At 46.0% G+C, this 16355-nt stretch overlaps 1 protein-coding gene across 1 annotated transcript; it reads right to left on the bottom strand.

Moving 5' to 3' along the window:
• Positions 1-8834: 8834 nt before the first annotated feature.
• LOC142814387 (juvenile hormone acid O-methyltransferase-like) lies at positions 8835-15352 on the bottom strand. Its single transcript, XM_075893123.1, has 3 exons — positions 14786-15352; positions 13973-14129; positions 8835-9230 (listed from the first exon to the last, which is right to left on the bottom strand). The coding sequence occupies exons 1-3, from the start codon at positions 15350-15352 to the stop codon at positions 9064-9066; spliced, it is 891 nt and encodes a 296-aa protein (XP_075749238.1). The 3' UTR covers positions 8835-9063.
• Positions 15353-16355: the final 1003 nt, after the last annotated feature.

Raw genomic sequence — 16355 nt, 5'->3', positions numbered from 1 at the left:
ATCCATCCATCCATCCATCCATCCATCCATCCATCCATCCATCCATCCATCCATCCATCCATCCATCCATCCATCCATCCATCCATCCATCCATCCATCCATCCATCCATCCATCCATCCATCCATCCATCCATCCATCCATCCATCCATCCATCCATCCATCCATCCATCCATCCATCCATCCATCCATCCATCCATCCATCCATCCATCCATCCATCCATCCATCCATCCATCCATCCATCCATCCATCCATCCATCCATCCATCCATCCATCCATCCATCCATCCATCCATCCATCCATCCATCCATCCATCCATCCATCCATCCATCCATCCATCCATCCATCCATCCATCCATCCATCCATCCATCCATCCATCCATCCATCCATCCATCCATCCATCCATCCATCCATCCATCCATCCATCCATCCATCCATCCATCCATCCATCCATCCATCCATCCATCCATCCATCCATCCATCCATCCATCCATCCATCCATCCATCCATCCATCCATCCATCCATCCATCCATCCATCCATCCATCCATCCATCCATCCATCCATCCATCCATCCATCCATCCATCCATCCATCCATGAACACTGTTCAAGAATATGGAGCTTGCATTGGCACGTGTGTATGGGTGACAGGTGTGGTAGTGTGATGCACATGCATTTCTCGTTTTCTGAAGCTACAACTACTGCAGTGAGTATGAGAGCTTCTAAACATCCAATTCACTCTGCGATATTTCCCGAAAATGTGAAAATTTCTTCGTTATATTACACTGTTTACACAGAATGTATCCGGAGCAACATTTGTCCTTGGTATAATCTTGGCATATCCTCATGAAACTGGCATTCTTAGCTCGATTACCAGGCACTTTCTAAGGTGTTTTCATGTGTGTGAAACCTTGAAAAGCAGAAGCCAAATTAGAGGGGAGTCGACTCGGGTTCAGCCTCTCTATTGCCAAGCAAGGAAAACACACTGAGCAGTCATTACCAGCATTGATGTATACAGATGACCTAGTATTAATAGCCGACAACAAGGAAGATCTGCAGGAGTTGATAAACATCTGTGGTAATGAGGGAGATTGGTTGAGCTTGAAGTTCAGGAGGAAAAAATTGGCAATCATGATTTTTAATGATAACAAAGGCACTGAGCACAAGATACGGGAAGTCATGCTGGGAATAGTGGATAAATACAAATATTTGGGCGTATGGATAAATGCCGGGCTGAGTACCTAACATAAAAATCATGACATGCGTTTCATGTAACAACATGATTACATGCCATGCTCATGATGAGCTGGTGGCCGTTTTGTAAGCGTTACTAATACCTAATTTAGTATTATGATACGTGAATGAGCGAAGAAGATATATGACTTGTGCAAACATGGTAATCGTGCGATGCGTGTTATGTAACAACATGACTACATGCCACGCTCATGATGCACTGGTGGCCGTTTTGCTAGCTTCATTTACACCAAATTTGGTATCACGAAACGTGAATGGATGACAAAAGTATGACACTGGCGCAAACATGATAAACATGAGGTGTGTGTCATGTAACAACATGACTACATGCTACGCTCATGATGCGCTCTCGGTCGTTGTGCAACCTTCACTAATACCAAATTTGGTATTACAGTACGTGAATAGATGATGAAGGTGTGGTGCTGGTGCAGACATGATAAATTTGAGATTGCTGTTATGCAACAACATGACTACATGCTATGTTCATGATGTGCTCGCGGCCGTTTCGCAAGCTTCACATGTACCAAACTCGGTATTACGCGACGCAAATGGACGACATAGGTAAATGACACATCGAAACATGATAATCACGACATGCGTGTCATGTAACAACATGACTACATGCCACACTCATGATGCGCTCGCGGCCGTTTCGCTAGCTTTGCACATGCCAAATTTGGTATTACCTAATACCAGTTGTGGTTACACACAAGAGAGAGAGAGAGAGAGAGAGAGAGAAACGAGAAATAAGGAAGGCAGGGAGGTTAACCAGATGCTAGTACCCGGTATGCTACCCTACACTGGGGTTGGGGAATAGGGGGTTGAAAGAGAAAGGGAGAGTAAAAAAAAAATTGCCCGCAGCTTCCCTCGGGGGAACACTGAGGAGGATGCGGAAGCATGTAATTGGTTAACGGGTGTTAAATTGCGACTTACTTGGGTCGATGGCTAAATTGGTTAACGTGGTTGTGAAATGGGGTGTTAAATGAGTGAACACGTACGGCACGTATGCGAAAGGGCGGTGTTTTATTTATTGCGACGAACCAACGGATGAGCGGCAACTGAGCGAGCGAGCGCCGACCTTGAGTATATATACAGCGCGACGGTGCATGCGCTGTCAGCTGTCGAATGTTCTCGAAGGAGAAGCGCGCGCGCGGCACAGATGGCGACGGCGCGACGGCGCATGCGCTGTCAGCTGTCGAATGTTCTCGAAGGAGAAGCGCGCGCGGCACAGATGGTGGGCGACGGCGCGACGGCGCATGCGCGCGCGTCAGCTGTCGAATGTTCGAGAAGCGGTGCGGACGGCGCGGACGGCGCACTACAAGGCGCGAGTATAAGATGTGAGTACTTCGTACTCAACTATGGGAGAGCACTGAGCCGTCCCGCTAAAACAGTTTAGTGGCTGGTAACATAGTTAGACAGGGGGGGGGGGGTTAGAAAAAGGGGGTAACGATTTAGAGCACAGGGTACTCTACTAGGGGAGAGCTTAAAGCCGTCCCACATGCCTGAATACACAGGCATGGTTCAGTGTGCACCGACAGGGGGGGGTTAGAAAAAGGGGGTAACGATTTAGAGCACAGGGTACTCTACTAGGGGAGAGCTTAAAGCCGTCCCACATGCCTGAATACACAGGCACGGTTCAGTGTGCACCGACACATGCCTGAACACACAGGCATGGTTCAGTGTGCACCGACAGGGGGGGGGGTTAGAAAAAGGGGGTAACGATTTAGAGCACAGGGTACTCTACTAGGGGAGAGCTTAAAGCCGTCCCACATGCCTGAATACACAGGCATGGTTCAGTGTGCACCGACGCTCGCGTAGGTTTTAAATAGCTAACTTTACCGTACAAGCTCATGTTTGTGTTACTGGTTTCCGTACCAATACTTTACCTTCCTGGTGCATTTAATGTGAAACTTTGACCGTTTTAACTCGGACACATGTATGCTTTTGAAGTGCAACAAATAACCTTATACTTGATGAACGCGTGAATATTGCAGTAGCAGAGAACGAGTGATTATTGTATCAGACGTAATGAATTAGCTCAACTAAGGCGGTGCGGACTGCGCGGACGGCGCACTACAAGGCGCGAGTATAAGATGCTTCCGCATCTAAAATAAATAAGAGAAAAACACCGACACACACGCACGCACAAAATCAGTCCACTCAGAGGCGTTCCGACAGGCCAGTAGTTCGTAAGAAGCCCAGTAGCGCTTGCACGGCTTTCTTCTGTGACGATGAGTCATGACGATGGCGCAGTATACTTTCTTCTGACAGCGGCACAGTCGGCAGTGTCGGCCATACCTATGCGGAACGCGTACGCACGGGTAAACGCGACTCCCAACTATAGTCTGCACAAAGCAGTAGCGTCGCCTCGTCGAATTTTTGTTGGAAGCTGCATGCTTAACGATGGATGAAGGGATCGTAATCTTGCATGCGTAAAGAGAGGCTAATTCCAAAGAGCCAGGGAGCGTTGGCGAGCAAGCATGCGGAGCCTCCTAGCAGCGTCCGTCCTTGAGAGAGGTATTGCCTGGTCGTTGTCTTCTGTATGGGCTGAACGGGCAGCTTGATCAGCTCGTTCGTTACCGATAATTCCACAGTGGCTTGGCAACCACTAAAATATAACGTGGTGCCCTTTCTCTGTTATATGGTTTAGCATTTCTGCTGTTTCAAATACCAACTGCTCGTGTGGACCATGGCGTAGATTTGACAGAAGTGACTGCAGTGCCGGCTTGCAGTCGCAGAAAATCGTCCACCGTTGCGTGCTCTGGTCGTTAATGAAACGCAGCGCAGCGCGAAGCGCTGCAAGCTCTGCTGCCGTTGTTGTGGTTGCATGAGCTGTCCTGAATTTGATGGTTGTGGCGTGTGTTGGAATAACGACCGCCGCAGTTGAGCTGTTTGGCAGGACGGAGCCGTCGGTGTAGACTTGGGTGCAGTCTTGGTACTTCTCGTACAGCAGAAGTAAGGGGAGCTGCTTGAGGGCTGGTATTGAGAAATCTCGTTTTTTCTGGATGCCTGGTATTGTCAGGTTGATGGCTGGCTGTTTGAGGCACCATGGAGGAATTGAAGGTCTCGCCGCGGGCGTAAAACCAGTTGGTAGGGAGTCACCATGTGTAGTTATTGTTCGACAAAATGACGTATGAGGTCTATCCACTGGCAGAGATGCTAGGTGGTGATGGGGAGTCCGGCCCACATGCCTTATGTGTGTTCTCAAAGCTTCAATTTCAATATGGGTCTGCACGAGGTGGTCTTTGGCTATAGCTATAGTCGTCATTGTTGAGGCACCCTGAGGCAGACCTAGACATATTCGAAGCGCCTGTGCTTGGACGCTTTGTATTATGCGTCGACTTGTTTTGCTGGCGTTTGATAATGCAGGCAGACTGTATCGTAAAAAGCCAAGGAAAAGCACCCTATACAGTCGTAACATAGCATTAGGCTGCATTCCCCAAGTCTTTCCAGCGAGAAACTTGAAAAGATGGCATATGCCTGTCAATCGCTTTTTCAAATACGACACATGAGGGCTCCATGATATGTCTCTGTCGACTATGACACCCAGAAATTTGTGAGATCGACGATACGGTATATTTTGACCGTTAATTGACACTCTGTAATTCGACATGGGTTTGCGCGTAAATGCCAGAAGAGCGCACTTTCCGGAGGAAATTGCCAGGCCTCGATTGCGTATATAGATACAAAGTAGTTGCAGTAGCAGCTCTCTGTATTCTCGCTCGTAACTGCAGGCGAGTTACCGCAGATGTCCAGATGCAGATGTCATCAGCGTATGTTGATAGATAAATATTGTTTGGTAGGTGCGTATGGAGAGCGATTAGATTTATATTGAATAGCACAGGGCTCAGTACACCACCCTGAGGGACGCCACGACAATTGAAATGTGTAGACGTGTTCCCGATCTCTGTACTCACAAAATGGGATCGCATTTGGAGATGACTGCGTATCCACTTAAACATTCGGCCACACACAAAATTGTGGGTCAGCTTACGGGCACACACACACGCAAAACGTGGCATGCAGTGACCTTCAATCAGCCGTTGTGCATGCCTATAAAAAAACAGTTAACAAATGGAGTGCACGTGGCTATGTGCTTCCCAATTATTTTATTTCGATAACGCTATTTTGTTTCTTGCTATAGCTGTCGCGGTCACAAAGCATTAAATGAAAAACACCTGAAGAGCAAACATATCAACACACTTATTTCAACTGCACCACTTTAAACTTGTACTTTTGTAGCGATCGTTATTACGATCGCTACAAAAGCGACGAAAAGCAAGTGTAGCAATGAAAATTGCCGCAATTAGAACGCACTGTCAATGCTGCAAAGCCTTGGTCTACACGCAAAGTGATTGCTGCTTTGAGGCAGCGTGTATTGCAAGAATGAAAAAGAAACAACGGAATAGAAGAGTTTACTTGCAGCAGCTGCTTATTTGTAAATGAAGATAAAAAGAATGAAATACCTGCCGCATAGCGCGCCTTCAAAGCTTGAACAATTACCGAAGTATGGTTTTCTGGTGGTGCCAGCACTTAAATTAATTAATGTGATCACAATACCCATCATCGTAATAGTCCCTCCCAACGAAAAGAACGAAATGTTGCTTTTATAGGAGGCCATCTGTATCCGCAATATTCGCACTAAACTGAATATTAAGAAGCCGCGGACGATATTTTGTTATTTCACATGGCTCCGCACTCGACACGCTCGTTTACAATGCAACCTGGAATTTTTTTTTTGCCGACTAATTGCTTCGGCATAACGCGTTTGTCAGTTATCAACATCTTTATACGCAGAAAGGGGACGGCGAGGTTATCTTGCGTGGCAGTAAAATAGCCACAGGGATTTGGGAAACAACCAGTTTTTACATGCGGAGCCGCAGAGCTGTCACAGCCGATGTTCACATTACTTGTATTCTCCTTGCCCTCTTGTTGGCTATTCGATGTCTCTTACAGCTCAAGAGCACACCTAATTAATGTGAAGAGCGCGTATCACAACCACTACAGCCCGTGCCTGTAAAGAACTCAACTATCCAGCACACAAGGTTCATGACTAATAATTTAGAAAAAAAGTGAAAAAAAGGTTATTCAATCATTTCTTATCAAAATAGGCTATGCAGAATTTGCAGTTTTGTTGATGGCACTGGTGTGCTTGTCTCGATAATGTATGAACGCTCCTGTTTGGCAATGAAAAAACTTATTTGGTTGGTTGTTTAGTTGCTCCTCACTTGCGTGCGCGGGTGACCCACCCCTACAGTGTGTGTTGCGCCTCTCATAATCATACCATGGTTTTGGGACGTTAAAAGTCAAGAATTTTTACAATCACCTCGGTGCGTATATAGGTCAGGAATCGTGTGGTGCTGTACATCACTTGATAGTTGCCTATCTTCGCGTCTACATGTTCTTTGTCGTTGTAATCTGTGCGTACATATCTTTGCAGATTTGCAGAACGACGTTCTGTTGACACGGCATTTTCTTGTGACTTTAGGCTACATATATGTGTGTTTAGAAAAATTGGGTAACAATTTAGAATACTAGGTACTCTACTATGGGAGGAATTAAAGCCGTCCCGTAGGCCTGTAGGCCTCCTCTAGAAACCTACATTCATGCAAGACTCATCTGTATGGTTCAAGCGAGGATGTTTACGAAAGAACAGTGGTATTTTTTTGTTTCATAATTCTTCATTCACTTTGCTGATCTCTGGCGTATCGATTTGACAACCTTTATGAGGTTGTTATCATGCGACATAAATGTTTGTCGACTTGCTACCAGGCCTCGTCAGTGCCGACGGAGTAAGCTTGCTAAAATATGTCCAAGATGTAATCCTCCCGAAATGTTATTTTCTTCCTTACTTACCTTTCTTTTTCTTTGTGGTAGATGCTTCAAAACATTGTGAAAAGTTTTCGTAGCACTTGCTGACTTTCGATGCCTGAAGTGCTATACTCTGTAGGTGGTCAGCACGAAACTTTTGTTTGTTAACAAATACTGATTCATAGAACAGAAGAGCAACAGTGCACGAAGAAGCTGATGAGGGTGTTTCGTTGCACATGTCCTTTTCTCATATTTAATAACGGGCATAGGTATATCTTCACTAGCACATTCAAAGAAAAATATGTTTAATAACGGGCATAGGTATATCTTCACTAGCACATTCAAAGAAAAATATGATCCTGAAATAATTAAAAATTGAAGCAACTGACAAATCGCCAAAGCGCGTGATGATATTCACGTTGAAATAACATTATTGTGAAATACAGTGACAGAATTGAGCATCCTCATCGCTTTGCGAGTGGGATTTATGTTTTTAAATAGTGTTTAAAGGTAACAAAAACCAACATGCGGCGCAGCCTAACGGAAGAGCCTTGAGGCTGTAATATGGAGTCATATCACTTTGCTGTACGTAGTCACGTACTGTGGTTATGTCATGTGCGACATAATTAGGACTCAAATTTTGAGCAAGTGTACCATTATTAATCCGCGCTCTATTCTGTGATACTTACGAGGTATACAAGGAGTTGCATGGTGAGAAGTGACGTTGCCTCCGCGGCAGCCAGTGGGCCATGTCAAGCCGCGGCGCATGTGCAGTAAACCACCGCGCTCGAACACGAACCATTCTCGCACTGACTGTTTGCAATATACGTCGTCAGGTGCGTATACGCTGCATTATATTGTCACGGCGTCGTGGTGTGGACGAGGGCATTAGTCGTGTTCTTCAATGTGAAACTCTTCGTTTGACCGAACTTGTCGCCGGGTAGCAGAAAGTCAAATTGCAGCAAGCAATTCACGCTGAACGCTAATATCGGTGAACAACACGTGAGTCGTAGATATACTGATCATGATTGGGACACGCCATATTTTATACCTCACGCGTGGAACTTTCTAGCCTTATCACTTCTGGCCGTGCAAGATTCTAGACACGGTGCTCTGGAATAAGCTTGAGTGGTGGCGTTCTGCATGCAATCCTAACAAAACAATCTACTAGAGCCGTGAGGCTTCTCGAACAAAGAGGCGTGGTCTGCGCCGAAAGTTGCTGGCAGTCTTTCTGAGCAAAAACCAAATACAGTAAATTGAAACAACAAACGCTAGTGGCAATATTCACCGCCGATACGAAAATTCGTATTAGTTGCGCTCCACCACGTTTTCCATGTCATCATTCCGTGATTAAACACTCTGACCAGTAAGGTTTTTGTTGCGCTAGATAAAGTAGGTACCATAAAAATGGCTCTTGGTCCCTTTCTAGGAATACTCTACGCGGCAACGTGACAGCCCGGCTTGGGCGTTATGTTTCCGCAATACGTGAACATCACTCGAATGTACGCAATCTAGTTTCTGTACTTTACGTTGAAACGCTGGTAATTTACTACGAGAGATCAGCATCCGCTCACTGCGGTCATAACAATCTAACTCTTGAAACTTGTAAGATTAAGTGAACTTTTGTGACTGGCACGATCAGGAATGATATTTCAGAGAGATTACTTTAACGCCTTCGTTGACGCAGTAGGGGAACAGGTTATTGAGGTTCAGGTGTATGTTGTTCTAGACGAATCAAAGGATGGCGGCAAATACATACCCACTTAATATACAGAATGAATTTGAGAATTCATTGATGAATGAGATCTGACTTTCTTGTTTAGGCACATGTACATACAGAAGCACAAGAAACAAATAGCTTTGTTGGGCAGTAAAATCAGGTTCCCATTGTAATACTTCGACGAAGCATTTCAACGGCGCTTCTCTTTTGGTATTGAAGGTCTTGAAGCATATGTATTGTCACGCTTTCTAGAAGCTGGTTGATTGAAGCTCAGCATGTTACGGCTTATATCCGTGAAACACGAGCCTCAGCTCCCGAGTTATTCCTGTGCAAGAATAGTTTGAGCAGCGTCCTTGTTTCATGAGATCCTTCAGGAAATTCTCCAATTCTGCTTTTCCTTCTTCTCCCAGAAGCGAGTAGACGGGGTTGATGGGCAGAACTAGACCTGTGCAATCGAGAAATGTGTATTGTATGTATTTGCATTGAACACCATTATTTTGAAACTTCGGGAGACTTTATGCGAGTTGACTGTTTAAGTTGCACGTAGCTAGCGTCACACGGCGCGCTGCGCATGCCAAAAAACACGCATCAAGACCAGGAATTCTACAAGCTGAAAGCAATATAGGAAAAAAGTAATAAAATGGGCGACTTCAAGGATGTCAAGTTTGTTTTAATTCAGCAAAGCCACTGTCGTCACGTGGTTTATTGAAGAGAAACAGCACGCAGTTTGCGTCGAATAATTCTTTCGCCTTTCTTCCTCACACTTCACGACTGCGTGCCACCGGCGTTCTCATTGTTTATTGAAGAGAAATAGCTAGTTGTTTTTGTGGAACAATTTTTTTTTCATTTTTCTTTATCATACTTTCCGACGGCGTGAATTGACTGCCGGGAAAAGCAAATGAGGAGTGGTTTCATTTCTTTAACTTAACCCAGGCTTCATTGAAAGGCTTTTCAGTCTGTAATATTATTCTCTGGATTCAATTTTACTTTGTTTTCTCGTCACGTTGGTCATATTATGGCCCCGTTCAATTCACGGTGCCTTTCTTTAGCAGCCCGATGCTCTTGCTGTCACTGGGTTCAGCACTTTCAGAAACTACGTAAGTCCTTTCAGTGGAACCTTGTATTAAGGGTAACCCTGGAAATTATGAGACTGGCCGTGTGGTCTGCCTTATGGGCCCAGATGACTGTGAATGCACCAGTAAAAATCACCGCCCATGCCTTCCGTACAAATGGCTACCCAGCGAAAGCTGAAACGCTCGGCCCCGGTGTTTAGCAGCGGGTTCAACCCAACGCTGCAGCACTGAAGTCTTTCACAATTATTGGTTACATGTTCGTGTTTCCTAATGAGTTTAGACACACGTTGGGCTTGGGTTTACCAAAGTGTTTATTTATTTTACATGCTCCTCATTGTGCCTCGCTTTATCACGATCATGAGAAGTGTAATGAGTGCCTCAATGCGTTTCGCAATGCGTTAAACACAGCGATTGGTTTCGAACCACAGGTGATCAGAAACATAGCAGCCGAAGCCAAAGTTCCGCTCCCGCCGAAAGCGGGAGTGCGCCCCGTCGGACGCGCTCCTGCAATCCTCACGTTGACGCTGTCGTGCCCACAACGGCGCTTGTTGGGCGCAGCGTTGCTGCAAGCGTTTGAAACCGCGCGTGTTAACTCGGTGGCGTGGTTTGCAAGACCTACGTGCTACCATCACTCGCACACCTGTTCCCGATTTAGGGCGGCTTAGAAGGCTGGTGGATCTTCTGTATGCAATTCCTGCTGGAACTAGGCCTCGCGGGCCTCATCAACCCTGCGAATGTGAGCTCTTTCACGTTTCTACTATCGGTGCTCTTCTAGAGGACCCTTGTAGAATGTCTATGTAGAAACTGATGCGCACGTGCTCGGGACGACGTCACTCACAACGCAGCCAGTGGCGCGCGTGCTTGGGTATGACGCTGCGAATGGCGCATTTGATAATGCAGCCAATGGAGAGCGCTCGTGACACCACTGCCGAACAGTTTCCCGTTTCTCCGAGGCTTATACAGCTTTCGCTCTAAAAAATGGCTCTACCCCTCTCTTCCTCGAACATTTTCAACTCTGTTCACGTCGATATACATGTACGCATACAAACGCACAAAGAAACAGGCATCAAGTTTAACAAAGTCCCCCCCCCCTCCCCAATCAAAATTTCTTGCTACCCCGGCTTTCTATAGACCAGAGAACGCCTATTTTGCATCCCGGAGCCTCGGTTCTCGTCGGCATACCCTCGCACATAGACGACATTTCGTCCTGAACTGGAAGGTTTGCGTATATTGCGCCATGTTAACATGACTTGAGGCAGCTGCTCTGGGCCTTTAGAAGGGGAGAAAGCGCCTGTTCACGCCGCTCCCGCTTACGAAAAGTCGTCTGGGCACCACTTCACCGTCCTTGGATCAGAAAATAATCAGTGCAAAGGCAATGTATTATAAAGTGTTATCTGTGAAGATGACAACGCGACGCGAGAATCGCCCCGCTGTGGTGTTTACCGATGGCAGATTTCCATCCGCAATGAAAAAAGCCGAGCTCCACCGCCAGTGGATAATCACGATGAACAGGAGAAAATACGAGCCCATTAAAAGTGTATGAGTTAGTACACTTATTGCGCGTATTCAGGCGTGACGCCACCTGAATACGGTCTAGTGGCGAAGGTACTCGGCTGCTGACCCGCAGGTCGCGGGATCGAATCCCGGCTGTGGCGGCTGCATTTTCGGTGGAGGCGAAAATCCTGTAGACCCGTGTGCGCTCAGATTCGGGTTCACGTTGGGGAACCCCAGGTGGTCGAAATTTCCAGAGCCCTTCCTTGCGGTGTCTCTCATAATCATAGGATGGTTTTGGGACGTTAAACCCCACAGATCAATCAATCAATCATGCGTAATGCCAGACATTCCGCTTTGTAGCAGTAATATTCGTGCAGTATGCCTGTATATAGTAGGTGGCGCCAAATCATTGCCGTACTCTTCCGCAGGCCGCATGCTAATAATAGGATATACACGCGTGCATGAACGCACTGTGCACGTTTAGTAAAACTTTAGCGGTGTACCATCGTGATGCTAGGAAACCTGAACGTTGGAAAGCATGGCTTTCGACTCAGTCGAACAACGGCATGTCTTGACTGTCTCTAAGCGAATCTGTCTTTCTAGCCGGTGTCACCGCAGCACTGTAAAATCTTGCTCCGAATGGCATTTTCCGACCACGTGTGTGTTCTGACTCCCCGAGTGCCAGGCTTGACTGGCTAATTACAAGCCCATTCGGTGCATGAGCGGAAGGTGGAGCAGGATTCTAGCACTACGGTGACGCCGCATGAAAGCAAAAGTTTTACCTAGCGACAGACAAAGCCTTTCGAAGTTCAACTGAGTGGAAAGCCACGCTTTCCGCTCTTCACGTTTCTTTGCACCGTGATAGTACGTACCTGATGAATTTCCTTTCGCAGTCTGCATTGCGCGTGCTGTAGACATTCTTGAGTGTCAAGAAAGGTCTTCTCGACGGTTTACAAGAAAACTGCATAAATTTTTAGGAGAAAAAAAGCGCGAAACCTGCTTACAACCGGATTTGGGGAGGAGGGTTTTTTTTTTATTGCGACAAAGACTTGCCTTCAAGGCATAATATTTTTGTGTTAAATGTGTGATGTTAGGCCGGTGTTGTGTATGAAGTGAAGAAGTGTCTAGTGGAATCTGTTTTCATGTATCCAGCGGTTGTAACTGGCTGTGTCGCTGTAGCGAAGGGAGGAGGGGTTCGCGTTTCATTTTCGAAGCGTCTGCTCGCATTGCGATTTATGGCATTGCTTGGGAGAGATGGCACAATGGCCTGCATAAGTATGGCAGCACCGACTGAACTAGATGTGTTCAGGTGTATTGCAGTGCGTTATTCACCAGTTACGGGGTGACAATTGATGAACAGCCATATAAGAATCGAGGCTATTCACCGCGTTATGCTTACAATTCTGTAACCACTTCAAACTTTGGAAATATGAATCGTCACAAATCATTTTTCAGATAAATTTATTTGTTGGCGCTTAACGTACGCAAACCTCCAGATGTTTGTGAGAGACGCAGTAGTGAATGGCTTCAAAATTTTCGGCCACCTGGGGTTCTTTAATGTGCACATAAAATCTACACACGGGCTTCAAGAACTTTCGCCTCCATCGAAGATGGAGCCACCGTGGCCGGGATTCGATCCCGTGACTTGGTGGTCAGCAGCCGAGAGTTAGTTTTCAAAGACGACAGTCTTTCTTGGGGACTCTCGAGGCAAAAATTTTGGTCTGTCTGTCTGTCTGTCTGTCTGTCTGTCTGTCTGTCTGTCTGTCTGTCTGTCTGTCTGTCTGTCTGTCTGTCTGTCTGTCTGTCCATCTGTCTGTCTGTCTGTCCATCTGTCTGTCTGTCTGTCTGTCTGTCTGTCTGTCTGTCTGTCTGTCTGTCCATTTGTCTGTTTGTCCACTCTTAACGGCGTCGGGTACTCGAAACGGTTGACACCACCAGCAGCGCCCACCAATGTTGCTCAAGGTTGAGCGTTCATGCTTGTGCAATTGTCAATTAAAAACATTTATTGCGCATGTCTGGGCACCGTAACGACACGTATATGTTCTGCATGTGCGTCTTTTACTAGAAAAGGCATACATAAGTAACTTTAAGGACTGTAGCGCTTATCACGCTGCGCTGACCATGCAACTCCTGAATGGAACGGGGAGTGTTTCCAACGCTTTACTAAGACGAGACGGTGGTGGCACCTACCCATCACCTTACGTTCTACACCTTATCACCTCCGAGACGAGCGCGCAGGGCGTGCGCGCTTCGCTTTTCAAGATAACTGCCAGATAGCGCTCATGTCTCACTTGTGACGTGGCTTATGCACTCGTTCGCCTCCGCTGCACGCTCGAGGCGCTCTACAGCAGCGCCTTCAAAATACCACTCACCGATTTTCTCGTGCAGAAGAACAAATAAATGTCTTGTTCACTCTCTCCACACGCAAGGCTATCGTCTTTTGACGACATTTGCAGAAACATGCAGATACGGGGTCAATTTTTTTCCAGAACATAGAAAGTTACAAATAGCAAGAATAAACTACTCCAAGTACTAGCAATCACTTCTGTGAGGAGAACAATCATGGCGCGGATGTTCACGCCGGAACTTTTGTAGTTAACCAGCGAGAATATATACTTACGCGCTATTTCCTCCATACTTGGACTCTTAGCCTCGACGCGCACCACTTCGCACGACAGCGGCACAAGGCTGGTTGACTTCACAACGTCGATAAGGTAGTTCCTCAGGTACACTGTGTCGTGGGTGTCAGGAAACTCAGGCCCCACTTTCTTGAGCACCTGCGCATTACAATTTTAAGTGTTCAAATATAAAAATACACGCATCTAGTACAATTATTCAGACAAAAAGTAGCATATAACAATAAAAAATAAAGCACCACCAGCAATCTCGAAGCGTGTGGACACTTGAAATTTGAACATATTGCTACGAAAAAATGATAGAGAAAACGCATTAAACTTCTTAACAGACGCGAAAGGTATCATTATTGAGAATGATTATTTGCTGGGCTGATTGGATGGTCGCAACTCATTTAACAGAACGAAATATCGGAAAGGTCAATGACAGACACCTCTTGAGCCTCTTATACCTCTGTACACCTGTTCACTTTCTCGTGCTGTTACATGGGTTGGGAAATTCGGTTGATTAGGGGATTACAAACCTAAGAAGGATACTTTGTGATGATCCTGCACATAAGTTATTATATCTTGTGGGACAGCTTGAGTAATGCCCAGAATGCGCTCTTAGGTTTGATGAACATTACAACATTTTCGCAGGAAAGAAATACAGCGTGGTAAATAAATGTTAGTGGTTCCTTTTCATTGAGAACCTGCGTCACTTCCAAAGCACCTAAATTAATACTTCGCTAACGACACCACTGTGTAAGGGCATTAACTAATGTTGTAAATACGGACCATGTGGCCGTGCAAATACTTACGTCACTGTATTGTTTCCATCGTTCCGAGTTCATCATTGCTTTAGAAAGCTGTAGTGGTCCGGGATGAGGATTAAACACAATCAGGCACTCGCCACCTGGGCTCAACAGGCGTTCCACGTTCCTTAGCGCGGCAATTTTGTCGTGTATCCAGTGGAAGGCCAGGAAAGAATAGACGCGTTGAAAATGTCCTTCGGTTTCGATAAAGTGAGACACCTCGTCATCGATCACAATATCCAGCATCCGATATTCGATCTTTGGGTGACTGTGTTTCCGCATTGCGTAATCGATCATGGGGTACGAGTTGTCCACTGCTACTAGTCTGTTGAATGATGGCGGACATAGAGGCAGCAGGTAGTGACAAGTGAAGTTACCTGGACCGCAACCGATGTCCAGATACTGTTCATTGAATTTGCCGTTTTTTGTGTGGTTGGTGAAGAAAGATGCCTGAAATCTTTTCAGAAGCTGGCCAGAAGACTCTCGGTTATGGCTTCTTACCTCGTCGTAAATCGCAGGCAGCGAGTTCTCCAGGAAGGATGACGATGACTTGATTGACAGCCGAGACTCCATGCTGCCACTTTAAGTGCCTGTATCTCTCTGCCTATGCTAGAAATCAATTGAGCAAACGCTCATGTGAGTGTTCAGATATGCAAGAGGATCGCACAGAAATAATCGCGAGTGCATCTGCAACACTAAATTAAACACGAAACAACGCAAAGGGCATTTTGCTCAACATTTCGGAAGTGAGTGGTATGAAACTAAGATTACTGAGACTAGAAGTGCAGTGTGCGTATTTGCTCCATGCATTGTCTATTTGATATGTGTAAAGAGTGCAAGAAAAGACAAGTTCGCTTGTCGCGCAATAACTCTATTTACCCGCTACAATCTAACTGATTGCTGTTTAACAGCCATAGAAGCAGCTTACTCGCTTGCTTACGACGATGACGTTGTGCCTGTGGAACAATAATAATAAATTTGAGGAGGAGGTGCCCGTGCTAAGATGTAGAATGAGTGCAAGTAACGTAAGTATAATTTTACATTTAGCATTACGTTCTGGAAAACAAGTAAATACGTCCTCTGCAGTGATGTCACTCATAACCCACACTGTAGTTTTTCGGCTAAGGTATGCAATGCACAATCAATAACCTTTATATCCAGTGCTAGGCCGAACTATTGATGCGTGAGTTACTCACCGGCAGAATAAGTGTGGACGAAAAGGTACTGGGTGTTCACAATGCCATTTATATAGCCAATGGGGCAGAAGGAGAGTCATCTACTGCGTCAGTGCCCCGCGCACGTCAGCAACGACTATTTGCACGGTCAATGACTCTTTGTGGCTTTGCATTTTCTTCGTGCAGATTTTCCACTGCTTCGTAACTGAAACACTCCTGTTGGAGGTCATAGCGTCTAACAGAAGGCTATATTTATTGGACTTTCACAACGGCTACTCTATAATCTTTTGAACGGGGCGACAGTCTTTTCCTAGGTGTTTGCCTTAGATAATTAGGGCGAAAGACCTCTCAAGTTGACAACACACGCGGACGCAGATTGAGACACGCACAAGCAGCCGTGC

Source organism: Rhipicephalus microplus, chromosome 4 (genome assembly GCF_043290135.1).
Source record: "Rhipicephalus microplus isolate Deutch F79 chromosome 4, USDA_Rmic, whole genome shotgun sequence".
Lineage (NCBI taxonomy): Eukaryota > Metazoa > Arthropoda > Arachnida > Ixodida > Ixodidae > Rhipicephalus > Rhipicephalus microplus.
Note: the sequence above shows the minus strand (reverse complement) of the source record. Positions and strands in the feature narration are given on the sequence as shown.

Bases quoted from the DNA above. Each gene is read 5' to 3' on its own strand.
- LOC142814387 (XM_075893123.1), bottom strand. From the start codon at position 15,352: ATGGAGTCTCGGCTGTCAATCAAGTCATCGTCATCCTTCCTGGAGAAC. The intron at 14,130-14,785 runs GTAAGTATTTGC...TGTAATGCGCAG, and splicing joins GATGGAAACAATACAGTGAC to GTGCTCAAGAAAGTGGGGCC. The intron at 9,231-13,972 runs GTAAGTATATAT...TCGATTGCACAG, and splicing joins AAGTATGGAGGAAATAGCGC to GTCTAGTTCTGCCCATCAAC.